This window comes from Haliotis asinina, chromosome 6 (assembly GCF_037392515.1).
Source record: "Haliotis asinina isolate JCU_RB_2024 chromosome 6, JCU_Hal_asi_v2, whole genome shotgun sequence".
Taxonomy (NCBI): Eukaryota; Metazoa; Mollusca; class Gastropoda; order Lepetellida; family Haliotidae; genus Haliotis; species Haliotis asinina.
Window position 1 is genome coordinate 4,737,856 of NC_090285.1, and position 20,859 is coordinate 4,758,714.

Here is a 20,859-nt window from a genome sequence, read left to right on the forward strand (position 1 = left end):
TGCTGTTTCACTGCCACGAATGTGTGTGGTGAGATTAAGATACATCCTCATCAGAGTGACAACACACAGTTCTTTCTCAGGGTAGCTGGCTAGAGACAGTTCCTCTTGATGGTATCCTGGGCGGCTCTGCTTAAGAAGGTCTCCAAACCGAATCTTGACGCATGTCTCTGATATGTCCACATTTCTACAGTCAATAATGTGAAGTGACTGAAGTCTTTGGCCTGACAACAACAGGATAAGCGTAGTCAACTTCATTGAAAGGTGTCTTAATGATTCCGCTTCATCATAAGCCTTTAGAAAATTAGTGACTTGCCGAACATCCCATGTGACGTTATATCTAGGTAATGCTGGTCTTATGTTGAATACACCTTTCATAAACCGTGTCACAGTGACATGTTGTCCAAATGGCACACCCTGAATCTTTACAACAGTTGACAAAGCAGATCTAGCCGTATTAACTGCAGAATAGCTTAACCCTTTCTTGTATAGTGATGCCAGGAAGTCGAGGCAATGCCTTAGAGAAGGTGAAAAGGGATTAACATTTTTTCCATTGCAAAAACACATCCACTTTTGGAGATAACTCCCATATTGTTGGTGTGTTGAATTTCGCCATGACTGCAGGATAATGTCCTCAACTGGTTGTGAAAAGTTTTCACTTTGCAGACTTTCCCTGATAATTTCACGGCTACAAGCTGAAGCTTTCTGTGGAGTGGATGTGTGATTTCTGGCCGATTGACCAGTTGCAGCAGATTCAATGACTTGGGGAGCAGTCTTGGACAGTCTGTCAACAATTGAAGCAGCTTGGTGAACCAGGGTTGGGTTGTCCACAGTGGCATTATCATCAGCACATCTGCCTCTTCTTGCTGAATCTTCCTCAGAGCTGCTCCAATAACACTAAAGGGACAGAAAACATAGCAATATGAGGTGCCCCAAAACAACGAGAAAGCATCAATTGCCTCAGCACCAGGGTCATAATGCCATGAAACATAGCGTTTTATCTGGTGGTTTAGGCGAGAGGCAAATAAATCTATACATGGAACACCAAATATGTTTGTAATCTCTCCAAAAACGTGATCTAGTTTCCATTCCTTATCATCAGAGATGTTCCTCGAATGCCAGTCAGCCTCAGTATTGCTAACACCTGGTAAGTGTGCTGCTGAAATCATCAATTGTCTCTCTATACACCATTCCCAAAGGTCCCTGCTGATAGAGTTACATTCCAACTTGGTACCACCCATGTGGTTGATGTATGCCACAGCGGTTGTGTTGTCTAGCATTATTCTGATGTGAGAGTGAGATAAGTGTCCACACAAGGATCTTAATACCATAGCAACAGCAGTAAGCTTTAAACAGTTAATGTGCATTGTGCTTTCTTCTTGTGACCAGTGACCACTAGCACTCTCATCACCACACACTCCCCCCAACCTGTTTTGGATGCATCTGTTTTAACAACAAAGTCTGGTTGATGGTAGTCAAGTGATACAGGTAATTTTCCCACATTTTGTATCCACCACTTTAGGTCCCTCACACAAGTTTCATCCAAATTAACAGGTCCATCATAATTTCCCTTGGCCTGTTTTAAGGCAGTGTTTTTCACTATTTCCAAATGTTTGAAATGTAAAGATGCGTAGTTCACTCCATGTGCACTCGCATTCATTTGGCCAATCACTACCGCTAAGTCTCGGACAGTCAGTTTTGTCGCTTTCAGTATGTCATGGCACATGGTCTTGATTTTGTTGATCTTCTCACAAGTCAAATTTACTGTCATGGTACTACTATCTATAACAAAGCCCAAGTAAGTGATCACTTTGGTGGGCTGTAAAACTGACTTCACAGGGTGCACTGTAAATCCCAAATTGTCAAGTAACTTGACAGTGGAACTCACATTTTCTGAGCACTGATCCTTGGTCTTACCCATGAGTAGAGAATCGTCAATATAGGCAGTATTCGCAAACCCCTGCTTTCTCAATGAAGAAAAAACTGGTTTCAAAAGCTTAGTAAAGAGTCTTGGGGCAGAAGCTAGACCATTTGGCAAACATGTAAATTGATACAAATCACTTCCCCAATAGAACCGAAGGTATATCCTGTCTCTAGTACAGATTGGAACAGAATAATATGCATCCTTAAGATCAACTGATGCAAAATAACAGTCTTTCTCAACCAAATATAGAGCTGATTTAAAGGTGTCCATCTTAAAATGAGACGAATCAACATCTTCATTAAGGCTGCGCAGATTGAGAATAATTCTAAGTGAATTGTCCTTTTTTCCCGGCAGAAAATATTTGAGATGTACGCTCCAGGTTCATGACAGCATTTTTCAATTACACCTTTAATAAGCATATCCTTTACCTCAAAATCAATCTTTTCCTTCTCTTTGGTATCAAAATTGAGGGGAGTAGGAACACTGGTTTGTAGAGGCATATTGAGGAATTCAATGCTTGCTCCTGCCACACAAGACAGGGTCCAAGAGTCAGAAGTTAAACATTCCCAAGTCTCATAATGTTTACTCAGCTTTCCCGCTGTGACATTTGAAAGGAGTGTTTATAAGGGCTAAATTTTGATTTTCATATCTCATCTCATTGAGACAAGTGTCACCCTTTATCAATGTTTCCTCTCTTGTCTGGGCCAATTTGGATGTCGCCCTAAAAAAGGACCTGACTTGTTGTTGGTTGCCATCTTCCCTCTACCCATTCCTGAAAGAGGGTACTTGCCTTTCCCGGAGTCACTTTTCCGGTTAGCAAAAGGTTCATATGGTTTAAATCTGTTCCTTGGGAATCTTTTCCCACCATGTTGGTACTGGTAGCCTCCCTTACTGTTGTAGTTTGGCTTCACAGATGCATGTAACTTATTGCCGAGTTCTTTACTCTCTGTAATGTCTTTTATGTTCTTGGGCAATTCATCACCAAAGAGACTGGTTGTTGTGACAATGTTTGGCCCACATAAGCGCTTGTAAGGTCCTTGTAGATCAGGTCTGAAATTATCTCGCCTTTTCACATTTAAGTCTGTCTGTGCTCCAATCAAAATCCTCAAAGAATCTTTAGCTTGGCCAAGAATTTCGATTGGGTTAACTTGTTCTTTTTTTACCACTGCCGTCATCAACGTGTCCATGATTTGGACCACCGGGACGATAGCCTTTGCTATCATTCCTTGAGTATTTTGCAGTTTAATGTCCCGAGTACGTGTCTGTGCACGGGCTTCGTTCCAGATAACTTCGTTCACTTTTGGTGCAACGAGATACTCAAGATTCTTTGGTCTCTTGTAGGTTTCTAAAACGGCCTTGAGTTTGTCCATATTCGGTGCCTTTGATAATCCATCATTCACGGACTTGGCTAGGCTATCCGAGATCATCGGACCTGTGCCATCATCTTCTGCAAAAAAATCTGTCATGTCCATCAACAAACTGTCGAAATCGGTTGTTTCCTCATTGTCGTCAGCATGAGAATCACAATCTCTACCACTGTCTATGCAGTCGTTCACAAGAGAGTCAATCATGTCTTCGTCGGACGACCCGCTGTCATGTACATGGGCGCCGCCATTTTTCTTTCGCTCGGAAGCACTCGCCCGTCCTCGGCCTTTCTCGCTGAGCTCCGGTTTGTTTCTAAATTTAGCGCGAGATTCACTGATTTCACGCATGGCCGCTGTCTGAGCGCTCTGTCCCGCAAGGATCGCCTTCAGGGTGTCTCCCAACTGGGATTGTGCGACGGAATCTAGGTCACTGCCTCCCTGATCACCCTCAGTCTGAACTGAATAGGAATCTCGTTTAGAGATAGACTTTCCTCCAGTGGAGGTCGTGTCTGAAGTTGATGCACCACAATTTACCTCAGTGAGATTTTCAACGAAGTCAAACATGTCTCTGTGCTCTTTGGCACCGGGTCGCCCGCTGGGTTCTTTTACCCCTGACATCGCCATTTTGGCAGACCACGACCAGTGGCCGTATGGGTCAAAACAATTCTTGAAAACTCCAAATCCTGGAGGTTTTCTGTCGAAGTTTCACTTCGTCGCAGCAACCCTTTGGGAGATGAACAAGCACTATGTCAAATGGATTCTTCCAAAACTTCTTGAAAACGTAGTAGATGACAAATTTTCACCTCATTAACTCAAACAATGTAGACTGATTAAACAACGGGATGGCCTAAAAGTCGGGCCAAGAAAAGTCGGGCCGGGCCGGGCCACCGGGTACAACTAAAAATGGAATGCAGAATATTAAAACGAAATCTGCGCATTTGGGTAGCTAGAATTCCAAGTATGGTTTGGTTGAAAATGTATAGTTAACGATGAAAAACCAAAATTGATAACATACCGAGAGTCCCACAGAAAAGACATTGTCTTGTTGTTATGTTTTGTCTTTGATATGTCTGTGTTGGAAGGTTACTTACTTCTCTTAGCGCGTGAGGTGTGACATCCTGGGGTTCTGGGCAGGAAGTGACACTGTTTTTACAGCTTTTGTTTCCTTAATTAAAACAGTTGGGGTTTCCTAATTAACCTTTATTGTCTCATGTTGAATCAGCAAAGGATGTTTATGTTAAAGAGGAGCAGGCATTGGTGATAGCCAGTGGGCAACTGTGACATGTGTTAAAAGACATATATATTAAATCACAACTTCTTGTAATATGTTGTACAGGATAACAAAAGGGAAAATGCATTCGCACGCGCGAAAATCGTATGTATTGCCACTGTATTCTAAAAAGCACAAATCCAGCAAAAATCCAGTATAATCCGAGTATGTAAATGCTTAAATTTACAAGTACACATGACAGACAAAATGCAATAAAATCTACCCAAATAACACTTAACAGAACATGTACAAACACGTTTCCTCAAAGCGCATCACTTTTTTTCAATATAGTCTCAACATACACACTGTATCACAAGCGTTCGATCCGGCTCTGCATGCAAGTTCCGTCACAAGGATCTTTCATCTCTCAAATAGATCTTGAAGTGTATTTAAATCCCATAGATTGGTATCATATCTATCTAAACATCACATTGCAGTGTTACAAAATGCAACATGTAAAGATAACCGGTCCCTTAAGGAGAATTACCTGTCTTTCAAACATAGCCTCGATCAAAAGTGTTAAGTCTCTGTTCGGCCCGACTTGGCCCGACCTACGCACCCTACGCCTCACAGATGTATCTTAAGTTCTATTTAAATCCATAGTTTAGTATCATATCTACCGAAATACGCCTTTACAAAGTTTCAAAGCGTTGTATTTGAAACAAACACGTTGCTTAAAGTCAACCCTTTCTTCTATACATTTTCAATAAAGACACAGTATCACAAGCTTTCGGTCCGGCTTGGCCCGACCTCTCAAAAGCAGCTTAAACGTAACCCATGTATCTTGAATTGTAATTCAATCCATAGATTAGATCTACATAAACCTAAATATCACCTTTTCATCTTACAAAGTGCAACATGTAAAGATAACCGGTCCATTAAAGTGAAGCCCTTTTCGCTCTCCATTCTCAACATAGCCTCAATCAAAAGTGTTAAGTCTCTGTTCGGCCCGACTTGGCCCGACCTCTCAAAAGCACCCTACGCCTCACAGATGTATCTTAAGTTCTATTTAAATCCATAGTTTAGTATCATATCTACCGAAATACGCCTTTACAAAGTTTCAAAGCGTTGTATTTGAAACAAACACGTTGCTTAAAGTCAACCCTTTCTTCTATACATTCTCAATAAAGACACAGTATCACAAGCTTTCGGTCCGGCTTGGCCCGACCTCTCAAAAGCAGCTTAAACCTGACACATGTATCCAGACATATTTTGAATTCCGTCGATTGGTATTATATCTACCTTAAGATTAATTTGTAATACAACATGTAAAGATAACCGGTCCCTTAAAGTGAAGCCCTTTTCGCTCTCCATTCTCAACATAGCCTCGATCAACAGTGCACAGTCTTTGTTCGGCCCGACTTGGCCCGAGCACTCAAACACAGCTCAGACCCCACGCATGGATACTGATGAGTGTTTTTATATACTCAGAACAACATGACATCTTTTTGACTAATCCTCTCTAGAGTCTCAAAGCGAAGTATTTGATGGAAAAAACGTTGCTAAAAGTGCAGCACTCTCTTCCATATATATTCTCAACAAAAGCACTCTCTACGAGCGTTTGGTCAGGATTTTCCCTGGCCGTCAAATTTAAAGCATCTTACGCCCCATAGATGTAACTTAAATTCTATTTTTGTCCATAGATTAGTATCTACCTATATATCTCTTTATAGTGTTTTAGATCGTTGTATTAGAAACAAACACTTTGCTTACACTCGGCCCGTTCTCTCAAGAACAGCTTAAACCCCACACGTATACTGATTAATGTTTACATCCATAGAATAGTATTATATGTACCTTACTAGTTCCTTATAGAGTCTCAAAACGGAGTATTTGAAGCAAACACCTTGATTAAAGTGACGCCAAGTGTTTGGTCTGCACTGCGCGTGCTAATGAACCTGGTGGACCTGTTAATTACACCTGCATCCAGCTTGCTTAATTACCCTTGTCTAATTGCAATCAGCTAGGTGTTGTGATTCAATCAACATACTGTTGCCCTTAATTACCTGTCAGAGGCCTTCAGTGTTATTGATTACTTCACCATTTTTTATAACGTTTTTCACAATAACTGACTAAATTACAATTACTAAAATGAGACATTTGTTTCATTATATATATAAACATATACAGATATAATAAACTGAAAAATAGTAGAAGATATTACACCCAATTATATGACATGAAACGCTTGAAAGTCTTGGTTTTTTTTTCAGTGGTTAAGAATATAGAACTTTTCCGCACATTTTTTATAGCATAGACATCACTGAATACTATCACAGATACAGATAGACGAGTGAGGCTATTCATGGCATGATTTAAACATATCAGAAACTTAATATCTATCATAAGATAGGTAGCAAGCGACATCTTACGGAATTTGAGTATGACATATTATGGTTACATTATTTGAACATACGAAACTATGAAAACATATCCAGTACGTCTCTAGGTTGTCCAGCTTCGGACCAGGAGAAATTTGTTTTCACTGCATGAGCTTTGCAACACAAAGGCTACTCGGAGATGCTGTTTCCGGATGTTGTATACTTCCAGCCTTTCAGATAAACTTGCTTTCCTGAACACACACACAGACAATAAAAGCATTAAAGCGGGCCGTGGGAGAAGTATGTTTTCATTAACCCTCAGAGTCTCACCTAACTTTCTCCAAATGTATCCCTATAAAACTGGCCGAGCTGGGCAGTATCAGCCTGTTTTCAAATCATCTGATCTGAAAATGTCTGCATTACTTGTTGGCGACTCGTTGTTGAAGTATGTTGGACGTTATACGGAGAAAGAAGGGATCGTGACAAGGTCTCTGTCCGGAGCCAAGGTGGCTGACATTCCCGATCTTTTGTGGGACATTGAGAACTATAAGGTAGGAAACAGTTGAAGAATGTAGGAATTTGCACAGAATGAGGATTATTTCACGCGCGTAGTCGTAATATATCATTAATCTGCAAGCCACAAAGCGCATATTATATTTTGATTGCCCATATGGATTCATTTCTGAAGTAATTTGTAATTCTAAATTGTTTCCAGTTCATCATCGTCCACGCAGGGATTAATGACCTGGCATACATGTCAAGGACGCCTGGACAGGTCTTGGACAACTATTCGAAACTGGTTGACATTATAAGGAAACGGAACCCAAGGTATTTCAACTAGTTTTATGCATCTCTTTAAAAAAATAACATTTGAATGCCTGTTACGTTTTTATGAATAAGAACTGTTTGATCTGACATTTACTTATACAAGCGGTTGCAAAGTAAGGTCTAAAGGCCAAGGCATTTATCCGACTACATATTAGTTATTGATATTATTAGTTCGATATTTCAGATTTCAGCGGGTGGGGAAAAGATTGGATGGGTGCACATAATGTTTTGCATACTATATTTCACAGAGCTGGGTTACTCCTTTCCGGTGTCACTCCTAGATGCCGGAATAGATGGCGAGAAGGCCGTGGGAATCATCTTGTCCTCAATACTTACTGCCATAGGGTAAAAACGCCGGTTTGATGCAGAGCCTTCATTTACCGTCTACTTGCCTTCTATATTCATGTGGAGTTCACAGGTTTGTTCTACTGACATGAACACTTGCAAATTCAACGTCGAACCTTTTATCACCCATTCTCTTACGTATATTTCTTATTTTTTTTTATAAACATAGCTATCTAAATTGGTCTGTTCAAGATAGCAAGGCCATTTCCAACTGATTGTTTCTTTTGTCCAGTGTACGGACTCGTTGAAAAGTCCCACTAAAGAACCGTTGTCATCTCACACTGCACCAGCGACTACTGCCACATCGAGAGTGACTTACGCACAAGCCTGCGAAGAAACATCTGTTGGAGTCACACCTTTGCTGGATATCGCTTCTGAGGTAAACAGATCAATCGTATGCAATATATTGAACTTCATAACATTAACTCGTTGTTGTTTTTATACCCATCTAAACATCACAATATACTACAGGTTCACTTCCCACCCCTTGTACGGTCAGCAGTGAAGAATAAGATGGCTGACAAGGTGTTCCAGACCCACTTGACAGCCGCTTCACGCCCCGCCGCCAGTAAGCAGCCAGTGAAGGTAAGATACTTGCAACACATAAAGTAGCATGCATTTGCTTTCAATACCTGCGAAATCCAGTCATTATTAGCTTGCATGTGTATGTGACATTAGTTATGTATTTTTATTTTTCAGGATTCCTCGATGCTTTACGGCGGCAGTCATGTGCCTGTATATCTCGTAACGGATACCGAACCCAAACCCCATGATGTCCTTTCTATTTTAGGTGAGACACGTTCCGTACAAACATAGTATTATTCCCTACATATACCTCCCTCTACCAGACAACATTCATTTGTCCATGAGATGTGTGAAATGTTTTTTGACTACTTTCAGAACATCCAGAGCACGAGAGAATCACATTCTTTCCACCATGCAGGCCAAAGGGTACGGAAGTGTACCTGTTCTCTACTGGTGGTGACCCCTACAAAATGTGTAAGTTTGCAGATCATTATTAGAGTCTACAACTGGTTCAAATTACCACATGGCACTGATGAAACATCCTACTTATTTTCAGTTGACGTCCGAGCAGATCAATATAAGTGGAAAAATCAAGGCTCCAAAACGATAAAAGCAGGCAAGCAAATACTCAAGAAATATTATTTTTCAGTAGACTCTGAAGAAGTCCCACCCCCATTCACTAAACAGGAATTCCGCCATCCAGATATCCCCCATTTGGTTCTGGTGTATTACAAAGGTGACCATTTAGCATACAAGCCCAAGTCCACGGGAATCAGGAACATCGCAGAACTGCTTCGTCTGTCCTAGCAAAGGCCCGGGAATCCACCAAATGCCCTTCAGCAACGTATCGCGATTTAGTAAGTGATCCATCCGTTTGAGGCACATTCCAAGGCATCTTGAACCCAAGAAATAAAAAGCAGATCCGGAACCAAGGGGAACTTCGACAAAATCAACAGAGACTTAATCAAGATACTATATACAGTGTTCAAGAACTTGCTTATCACCTTGAACCTTTTGTCCTTGGTATCACCACCTATCCAGATCTCCGAATAGTATTGGCATTAGATAATATCATGGACGACCTCAAAGTCATGGCTGACAGGAAACCCACAACACCTATCATTCTTGGATATGACACCACATTCAATTTGGGAGATTTTTATGTAACTACTATAGTTTATCATCACGGCAATTTAAAAAAAAGAACCAGTGATCCCATTGGCATTCCTTATTCATGAACGTAAATTTACGAGGGTCCATCAATATTTCTTTCTATACAGAAAGAGCTACCACAGGCGAAGATAGTATACTGCTGGAATCACATAAAACAGGATTTTTGCTTCTGGCTGCGTAAGCAAAAGGTCACTGGTGACCAGATAGCTGTCTACTCCAGTCATTTAGAGACTCTTCTATTGTCGAAAACCCTGGAAGAGTTCAACCTCCAATATAAAGAACTCACATCCAGTTGGACACAACTAGTGAAAAATTACTTCGACCACAATATGAAAGAAGAAGAAGAAGAAAGAATTCTATGCTCAAACAACTGTTTGATTTCAAAGAACACAGACACGATCAAGTACTGTTAGCCCTATTCCATCTGCAAAACTTCTTCTACTTAGAGATTCAACGTGGTCGGGCAGGTGTAGGCGACTTCCAGCTAAAATCGAACATGGCAGACTTCACACTAGAACCGTCTGATATAACCGTGCCACAAGCTGCAATGCACCCGAACAAGATTGTGGAATCAATTAAATCCTCGGTTGGCCTCAACATACCTGAACCGGAGAAAAATCACGGCTCAGATCAGGTACCACTCAGCACGACAGCTGTTTCTGAGAGTCCAGCCAAGCTACAGTCCACCCAGGGTCCACGCCTATCACAGATACACTTAGCCCGGACATTATACCAGTCTGGTGATGTAACTCATGTACCAGAGACGGCTTGTTTTGTGGCAACTGGGAGCAAAGGTGATCCGTATGCTGTCCGGCTGCACCCAAAGGAGACCTGCCAGTGTCCATCGACGACAGTCTGTTACCATATCTTGGCTACAAAGTTATCAGTAGGTCAGCGAATAGATCAAGGCAACAAGTCCATAAATCTAACAACTTTAATGAAAAATAGTCACAAACGTCAGGATAAGAAATCTGGTAGGAAGACTCCACGTAACTTTGATGCCGATCAGTGTAACGTTGAGCCAGCCCCCGACTCGCAAGCTTCAGCAAACAGTCCACCCAGGGAAGATGCGTCAGCGCCTTCTCCGTACACTAGATTGCATTCTATCCTTAAAACGCCAACTAAGAGTCCAGTTTTTTCCTCGCGTCGAAAAATATCCTTCGCCCTTTCCTGCACATCTCCAGGGAGTCAAAATGGTGTTCGGGAACTTTTTCCCTCCAATGAAAGGTACGTTTTCTGTTCTACTCTCGTTTTTTGAAGAAGTACATTGTAGTTCTTTCGTTCTGAGTACACCAAAATTTACTCTCTCTTTTGCTGGTTGATTACCTACAGTTGATTACCTACAATTTCATAATTACCGTTTCAGGGATGTTTGTCGGACGCCATCTCCAAAGTCGAACACGTCATCAGCCAGAACAGAGATTTCTTGTGTTTCCGAACCGTCATCACCACCCAGTAAGGAACCTGTGCAAGCGTCTGTCCCAGAACCAAATCCATCTAGTGATGGACAGTGGCTACCGGAATTATATCTTTGTTCAAGTGATAGAGACGACCTTTTGTCCGGCGCTTGGCTGAGCTCTCGTCACATGGAAGCTGTTAACATTCTCTTAAGGAAACAGTTTCCCAACATTTTCGGTCTTCAGCTAACAGAGCTTGTCCCATCCCGGAATAAACAGAAACTGTGGATTACCCAACCCTCATTTAAAAAAGTTCCCCAGATCCCATCAGTTCAAATACACCATAATTCCAGTTCTCATTGGGTTTTATCGTTACGTAGAGACGATAAATTAGACGACTCGATTTACCTTCTTGACAGTCTCCAATGCACCCCAACCGAGAGTTTGGAAATCCAGTTAGCCCAAATATATGTTAATCAAGAACGAAATCTTCATGTTAGAATGCCCGATATCATGCGCCAGAACAATGGAAGTGATTGCGGTGTATTCGCAATAGCTAATGCAGTTGAATTTTGCTTTGCCCCTAAAATGTTACCGGTAGACTTTAAAGTAGCTTATGACATCCCGAAAATGCGACAGCATCTACTACAGTGCTTCCAGATTGGCTACCTCACCCGCTTCCCAAAAGCACAATACAAACTCCCAACCCGACGACGATTGCCAAGGTAAGGTAGTATACTCTGTTTGAGAGAGTGCTAATGATGCATTGCACTGAAATTCGTACGTGATAGTACTTTTTACAAAAGTATCACACCAACCACTGCCGCTTGCTCACCTGTGTGTCAGACATAATTACTAAATGGTAACTTTCGATAAGTATCAGTTTCATAATGACGATGAAACAGTGTAGAACTAATTTATGGAGAGTGCAAAATGTGAACACTTAGTGACGTTGGTTTTGTAGCTTAATCATTCTGGTGAGAACTTGTGGTCCTGGAGCTTACAGTAAAAAATAACTTTTTGGGTCAGGAGTTCATTGTGACTCCTCGTGGCCTGGCCTGGTTACTATTCCGACATTCATTTCTGGCCTAACAAATGCGAAATATCAAAACTCCGGAATAGGCAAAAGCAAGGAAACGTAGAAAATGAAAGTCAGTTCAAACTATTATGATAGTGAGGAAAAGAGCTACGTATTTCATGTAAATATTTACATGTCATATTCAGGCAGATGTCATAGGAATTCAAGATACATGGGTTACGTTTAAGCTGCTTTTGAGAGGTCGGGCCAAGTCGGACCGAAAGCTTGTGATACTGTGTCTTTATTGAGAATGTATAGAAGAAAGGGTTGACTTTAAGCAACGCATATGTTTCAAATACAACGCTTTGAAACTTTGTAAAGGCGTATTTCGGTAGATATGATACTAAACTATGGGTTTAAATAGAACTTAAGATACATCTGTGAGGCGTAGGGTGCTTTTGAGAGGTCGGGCCAAGTCGGGCCGAACAGAGACTTAACACTTTTGGTCGAGGCTATGTTGAGAATGGAGAGCGAAAAGGGCTTCACTTTAATGGACCGGTTATCTCTACATGTTGCATTTTGTAACATGTAAAAGTGATATTTAGGTACATGTAGATCTAATCTATGGATTGAATTACAATTAAAGATACATTGGTTACGTTTAAGCTGCTTTTGAGAGGACGGGCCAAGCCGAACCGAAAGCTTGTGATACTGTGTCTTTACTGGGAATGTCTAGAAAATAGGGTTGACTTTAAGCAACGTGCTTGCTTCAAATACTACGTTTTGAGACTCAACAAATAGGTATTTAGGTAGATAGAACAGTCATCTGTCATTGTAAACACAAAACAGTACAATTGTGTTAGGTTAAAGCTGTGTTTGAGAGGTCTTCCAAGTCGGGCCGAACAGAGACGTAACACTTTTGATTGAGGCTATGTTAGAATGGAGAGCGAAAAGGGCTTCACTTTCAGGGGCCAGTTTTCTTTACATGTTGCACTAGATAACATTATGAAGTATTATTTAGGTGGATATGAAGCCGGTCTATGGATTTAATTATAGGTGGAGATGCATGTTCTAGGTTTAAACTGGTTTTGAGAGCTCGGGCCAAGCCGGGCCGAACTATTGTGGTTGAGATGATGTTTTTAGAGTGTGGGGAAGAGTTCATATCTTGCATGCTGTAAATACTATGAATATTGAATTTATGGGATGGTATTAATTGGATGTAGACATAGGAAACATTCTCGTGCCGATAGAAACCTGTGTCCGTATGAAGTCAAATATTTATGAATTTTAAATCATGTTTCGTTTATCGATTCCACTTTTAGACGTAACCTCGGTCAGCCAGCTCGCAGGAAACTCGTCTTCATGAGTTTTAGCCGATTTATTCGTAGTAAACTGTATATGGCCCGCGTTTGTGGCTTAAAATTAATTATTATTATCAAAGATGTATGTTGCATTAATCATTTGTAGACATGGTGCTCATTAATGGGTTCATTATCCAATAATATATTTGGTCCGCCGTGGCCCGGCCCGGCCCGACTTTTAGGCCATTCCTTAAACAACTGACACGAACTGATTACTCAGCGCATGCGCACATCTCACGTGATTCCGAAATACGGAATACTGAGGTGGAATTATTATTTAAAACACGAAATGTTGTGACCCAATAATAATTATCACTTAATTAATAACAAGATATACAGAAAATACACACTCATAACACAGTTCCGTGCAGAAATGCACGAAAGATTCGTCTTCAGAAAGTATTACGCCTTGTAAGTGTCTTATCGATCGAAAGCTTCAATTCATCGTTCCCTGAATACTTAGATAGGTGCTCATGATAACAACCAATGGATTGTTTGGTCCAGACGACGTTATTCAAAGAACATTGCTGTATAGCTGGAACATTTGTTGAGTGCATCCTTCGATACCAGGGAAACAAGTACGTCATTGTCTAAGGTGTCGTTGGAGGAAAGTTGAATTTCTCAGAAGCAAGCAAACTCATTAGTGTATGAGCGAGTTGGGTTTTACGCCGCCTTTAGCAATATTCCAGCAATATTGTGGCGGGAGACACTAGAAATGAATCGAAACGTGGCCTCCGACATGACAAGCGAATGTTTTAACCACAGGGCTACCACGCCGCCACGACGATCTCATTAAGAGAGGGCAACCTATTATTGTTATATAAAAACAATATTCATGATCATTCGCCATGACACTATTATGAGAGACTCTTTTCTTTTCCAAGGTAAAGTCCGATAAGACGTTTCACGCCAATGTTCTATTTACTGCACTATGACCAGTGCAACGTCAGCACAAGGGTTTTGTGTCTAGCTACAGTCAACTTGTGCATTCAGGGACTTGACTGGAGGGGGCCAGTGTGTCACAATACTCGGTGGAGAGATGTAACTACTCACACATCCGTGGCGGGTAATGAAAAGCCATCAGTGCAGTACTTATGAATTACTCCATCCGCTTGAGATGTCTGTGTTATTCTACCACATAACAGATTCAGATGCATAGACCTTATTGTACAGTCTATCTTTGAAATGTCTCTTCAGTTTTATGCGTAACAAATTGAGTTTTCCAGAAGGCTGTATCGAATGATTATCATTCCACGTGTTGTGGGGCAGGAGGAGATGAAACTGATCATTGGGGGTATAACTGTTCCAATGAATGAGAAAGTTCGAATTCTAATCTTATATCCTGCTTAGGTTAGTTGTGTCTGGGTGAATTGCCCCCTTATCCCCTATTGTCACACCAGTCATATGCTTAGGGTGGATGGACCCTCACTCTTTGTCATTACTTCATACACTGATGCACATTGTGAAATCGGTTACCACATGTTACAGTCAGATTGTGAAACCAGTCATTTCGTGAAATGACTAAAATGCCAGTCTTTTCGTGAAATGACTAAGAGAGCCAGCCATTTCATGTCATTTTGTGTAACAACAACAACTAGTATAATATCAAGGGTGCGTTCTCAGCATGATAAAACAGGTCGTTTAGATAAGTCGGTGTTAAATTACAGGTTATACACAGAATAGGCTGTTTTCCGAGTGTGTCTTTATATTGTCTTTGTCATTGTATGCAACAAATTGGTTGTAATCTACTTGAAAAAGAAAGTAGTTGTAGCTTTGCATTTAGTATGGTGGCTGAATAGGGCGTTAAATGTTGTTGGCGAGAAAGCGATATCCTGAGACGAGAAAACGATATCACGAGACGAGAAAGCGATAATACGAGACCAGACAGTGATAACGCGTGACGTGAAAGTGATAATGCAAGACGAGAAAGCGATAATACGAGACGAGAAAGCAATATGATTGCGTGAGAGAGCGATATTGCGCACAATTGAGTCCTGTCTGGGCATGATTGACTACAAACTGGAACTCAATCCGTCATTCGTAGTTTCTCAGTGCTATTAGTATTAGTAATGTTTTTAGTAATGTTCTTGTCGGTGAATGGCATTGTTTAACTTGACGTTTAAAAATATCTAAGGTAGATGTAGACTCTCCTTTGGCATACTATTTGAAAGTATGCAATAGTCATATCGTAAAATACCGGAAACATTCATTTTGTGAAGTGACTAAAGGAGTTAAATATTTGATGCCATCACTGAATTGGAATTAACCAGTCTTAGCCAGCTTAATAACACCAAACAATAAAAATATGACGTGTTATCAATGTGTTGGAAGTGCCAGATGAAAGGGAGGGACCAATCGCAAAAAAGGCATTGTGGTAGCACTAACAGTATATTCAACCACATTCAAGCCATCATCCTATAATATAATTACTGCAACAACCGTCATTAAATGAGTGAGTTGCGATTTATGTTGCTCTTAGCAATAATCCAGCAAATTGGAATCATTTATGTTTATGTCATTTTATTGTATTTCATGGTTATCAACAATACAGCTCTACTTTCTATGAGTTATTGAAGATGATAAAATTTTTAACTGACGATATTCACCTGTATGAACCCAAATCGCTCCTAACCAAGGAACGAAGAGACGCACGTGACAGTAAAACACCGTGGTACCTAAATGTAGAAACAGAACCATTCCACAGTCAGTGGTCTAACCTTGGCAAATGAAAGGATGAAGTCAAACATCCGGCCAGTCAAAGCGGAAAATAGTAAGCAGGTAAACACTGGTATAACTGACCATAGTGAACTTCGAGTGGCATTTAGGAGTTGGTGTATTCGACAATGAGGAAAGTTCTGTGGATATGCAGCTTCTTTATTATAATATAAGCGACGTTTGAGCATTTGAACAGGCCAACTGGATGTGCCACTATACAAATGTCTAGTATAACTCTTGGTGTAGACAGTCATCAAATACGAGATGTACAATACTTCAGGAAAGGTTTATATGCATGAGTAAAGTTTGTTCAGTAAGATGATTGATGTTTACTCATTAACAATGATGCACGATGAAGCCAACTCTTTGCTCTGTATCACATTTATCTCATATCATACATATCATCACTAAAAGTATGTTATGAATATATCATTGAGACAGTTTAAGTGGCATTTATACGTCGAGAGTTGATGTGTAAAACATATTTGACCGCCATTGTAACATATACATACACACTGATTTGCCTATCTCTATATACATGTAGTATATATATCGTGGTCGTGTAGGATTTGATCAGCTGATTGGTTACACGTGCATCCAATTAACCTTTTTCAGTCTGTAAAATTTTCGTTGTCAGACGAGGACGTGAAACTCGTTAAATTTATGTAATTATCTACCTATATTATCTTGCTTATGATTTGGTCAACCTGTGTAAAAAAGATTCGGATTTGATAAGAAATAATAGGTGACATTCACCGGGTTGCAGACGAATAAATCCTCCTTCACATCTACTAAACCTTTATCATGTTTACACTGGGCTGCGTCGCACCCCTTCTCTATACCCTGTCAATGATGATTTACTACACTCCCAACAACATAAAGCCCTAAAAATAGTAAAAGGCGCAAAAACTCCCAACTTTTTCTTTGCTATTTCTGCATCTAATATTCATTAATACACCCCTATTAATGTGTCAGTTTTACATTTTACAAGAGTTTGATGATATAGTGTTTTATTTCCGAAGTGATGATTATATTACGTTTTTGTTTAACCCACCTACCACGTCGATGACTTGTGGCACTGTCTCAAACGTATAGTCTGGAGATAGGGAGGGACAGTTTGTTTAAGTATTACCTTACGTACAACAATATTATGGACAACAATAACAATATTATGTCATAAACATTTGGAACAATACCTTTTACCACACATTTGTAGAAATATATATGTTTGAAATATGTACGCTTAAAAAGGTACTGATGAAAGGTACAGGGTGTATAACATTCCATCACTGAAACAATAAAGCCCAACGTCGAGAGAGAATATGATAGAGGATTTTGCCAACATTAACACCGCACTCTGCACTATTTCACCTGTATGGCGGCGTCCTGTAAATAATTGAGTATGAACAAGACAATCCAGTGATCAACATCATGAGCATCGATCTACGTGATTGGGTTGCGATGACATGAGCCTGACCACCCGATCCTGTTGGTCACCTTGTTACCGTAGTAACGGTTCCCTCCCATTACGACTACTCTCCAACTGGACTACTCATTAAATACACAAACTTAATGGACGACTGATTTCTAATTACTACCTGTCACCCCTATCATGCGACTCTTGGATCAGTTCATTTTCAACAAAAATATAAACACACGTGTAATCTCATGTTTATTTTACATACAACACATTACACATTTATCACACAGCGCATTTAATTTGTCGCATAGCCATTGTTGCTAGGTACAGGTATATCATGTGCACAGTGTTCAGTCTAATTTCAGCAATCTTCCTGCAGCGTCCACGAACTCCAAGGGTGTCTTCTGGTTGTTCTGCAGCTGGGTCTTCAGGTTCTGCAGACGAGTGTCCAGTTGAACATACTTCCTCTTCCTGGGTGGAGGGTTGGCACCATGCATCATCTGAGGAAGCAGTCTTCTGTTTGAGGATTCCAAGGACTTGATGGTGGAGATGAAACTGAAGATGTTGGGATGACAGCGCTGCACAGTTTGGTTCAGGTGATGGTGCCAACCCTCTAGGTGGTTGTTTGTTCTCGGCCCTTCAGTGTTGTTGTGGTTCCAGACAGCAATGGGGAATCTAGCACCGAAGTCCACCCAGTTGTTCACGATGTAGTCTTTAAACTGCTCGCACTTGGCATGACCAATAGGGCCGTCATTCATGCAGTCCACCCACACATCTTGGACATTCCCTGCAGGCAACAGTGCCAGTGCAGCAGCACGGCGAACCAAACGTCCAACTTCAGGGTTGTCCTTATAGGCACGTACAAGTTCCAAGTCCTGCACCTTTCTCCAGACACACTGGGAGTAGTGGAAATAACAACCTCGGACTGCGGTGGTAGGAAACTCTGCGTGAATAGCCTGGTGCACAGGATACTCGAAGTCTACCTGGATGACGTCTGGGCTGAGGGGTCTTCCTACTCTGTCCTGGGTAACTTCTTTCAGTTGCTGGAACAAGCGAGTGTAAGTCTCTCGGCGACGGTCTGGTAAGAGGCAAAACATGAGGGGAAACATCTTGCCGCCGGCCATGGAGTGGATGACATACAGCTGGTGCCACAGTCCTGGACAAGAATAGAAAGTGCCATCCATATACAGAATGTTCGCTTGTTGGGCCATCTCAAGTGTTTCATCCGTCGCAAATACAAGAATCTTGTCTTCTCTGCCACTGTTAACTGCCAGGAATAGGCGACCGTCTTTGGTGTTAGCCCAGGAACCCTCTATGTTGACCGATGCTAGGTCCTTTGGAAGTGCAGGCGTTGTCTTGCGTCGGTGACGATACAGTCCAGACTTCACAGAGCACAGGGGCGGGACAGTGGCGGCAGCTTCTACAGGGATGTTGTTGATTTCGTCGTTGTAGATTTGTTGAATTGCAGTCGTTTCTTCACGGGAGCGCTTGCGGAGGTTGCTGATCAACTTCATTGATGTCTCATCTTCTGGTGGGTGGTTGTGTGCTCCTGTAACAGTACGAATGAATTCGCCAACTGTAGAGATGTTTCCTTTGCATCCAGTCTGAGCACATCTCCAGTAGACTGCAGTATCTCCAGTGCGGTTCAGCTTGTATCTATAGCTCTGATGTATAACCTGCCGGGCTCCTCTCTGTGATATCACAAACTCTGCTCTCTGAACATTCGCCATAGTTATAACATGAAATTTCCATTCCAATCTTATATAGTTAAGTTTTGAAAAACTGAGACGTTGAGACATTTAACTCTCTACTACCTCTTGCTACTACTCCTTTGTTTTGCATTGAAGCTTGTTTGTTTGTTTATACAAGAATACTTTGATCAGTTCTTTTAAGGATCATCACAAACACAACTTTAAAGATGCAATCAGATAAAACTAATGTTTGTATAAACAAATAGCTGATCAAACAAGTGAGGATTATCAATCCGTCCTGTTTCCTGGTTATTTAATTATTTTTTTTTAAATGTTATGTTCTTTACTTAACTAAGTCAGTGGAATGAGTCCATTATTATAAAGGGTGCCTAATTGAAATGAGTATTTCAACAGTAGTCGAGTTGGGAAGTAGTCCAGTTGGAGAGTAGTCGTATTGGGAGGACACCGTAGTAACATGGGGAGTAGGGAATGTACTGGTTAAGGCTTTGCGGGGTATTGTCTCATTTTCTGATACTCGTCTTTATGGCGTGATGGCAAAGGTGTAGCTTTAGCCCAAGGAATAAAAAGTACTAATAAAATGTCTAAAGAGACATACTTCTGTATTTGTGGAACAGGATTAATTTCATATTCCTTCACCAGGTGTATGGAGAAACTAGGAAAAGCTATATACGAACATTTCAAATAATTGTGCTAAGATAACAAGGCAAGACTGCTGTTAATTAGCACTAAACTGGTGGGGTGGATGGGCAAATGGAAAGCAGGGATTGTTCATCCAGGCATGAGTGATGAGATAACAGTGGTGGCATTTAACAAGGGGAATGACATGAAAGAAATGTAAGCCAGGAATTAATCCTGGCATAATTAGTGATCTAACAATGATGATTGTTATCCTTTTCACAGGCTTTTAAAAACACTCATTCATTTCAGCTGAAACACTAACGGTTTCTGAAGTTTTTGTTGGAGTATTGTCTGGACAAGTTAAAAGATTACTTACAAAAATGCCACAGCATATGCATTTTGTGTCTGTGCGACTAGAACAAATGGTGATTGAGCTTCCTGTTGGATTAAGTCATAGGCAGTCAAAACGACATGTGCAGACAGGGCAGAATTAAGGTAAATATGAATTTCTCGCTTCATTGCTTTATCACTTTCTCGACTGTGTCGTTTTCTCGCTCTATCGCTTTCTCGCTTTGTTATATCGCTTTCTCGCCGATTATAGCGTTTTCTCGCTCTGCCACTTTATCGCTTTCTCGTCCCGTGCTATTGCTTTCTCGTCTCGTGTTATCCCTTTCTCGTCTTGTGATCTCGCTCTCTCGCTTTGTCGCCTCCAAATTTTAAGGCGAGAAAGCAAAGGCCCTAACCATCCACCATAAGTTAGTCCCAAGATCATATCTTCACCTCGTGAACACCTCTCCTTCACACCCTCTTCAATACAGACTGTTGTCCCTGTGTATACCCTATGTCTCTCGCTGCAAAATGTAGGTCACAA

The 20,859-nt window shown here is 41.0% G+C and overlaps 1 protein-coding gene across 1 annotated transcript; it reads right to left on the reverse strand.

Annotated features, from left to right (window-relative positions):
* Positions 1-18,008: 18,008 nt before the first annotated feature.
* Positions 18,009-19,388, reverse strand: LOC137286748 (uncharacterized). The gene has a single exon (XM_067818728.1). It carries the CDS (start codon positions 19,386-19,388, stop codon positions 18,009-18,011), a length of 1,380 nt encoding a protein of 459 aa, XP_067674829.1.
* Between the last annotated feature and the right edge of the window lie 1,471 nt (positions 19,389-20,859).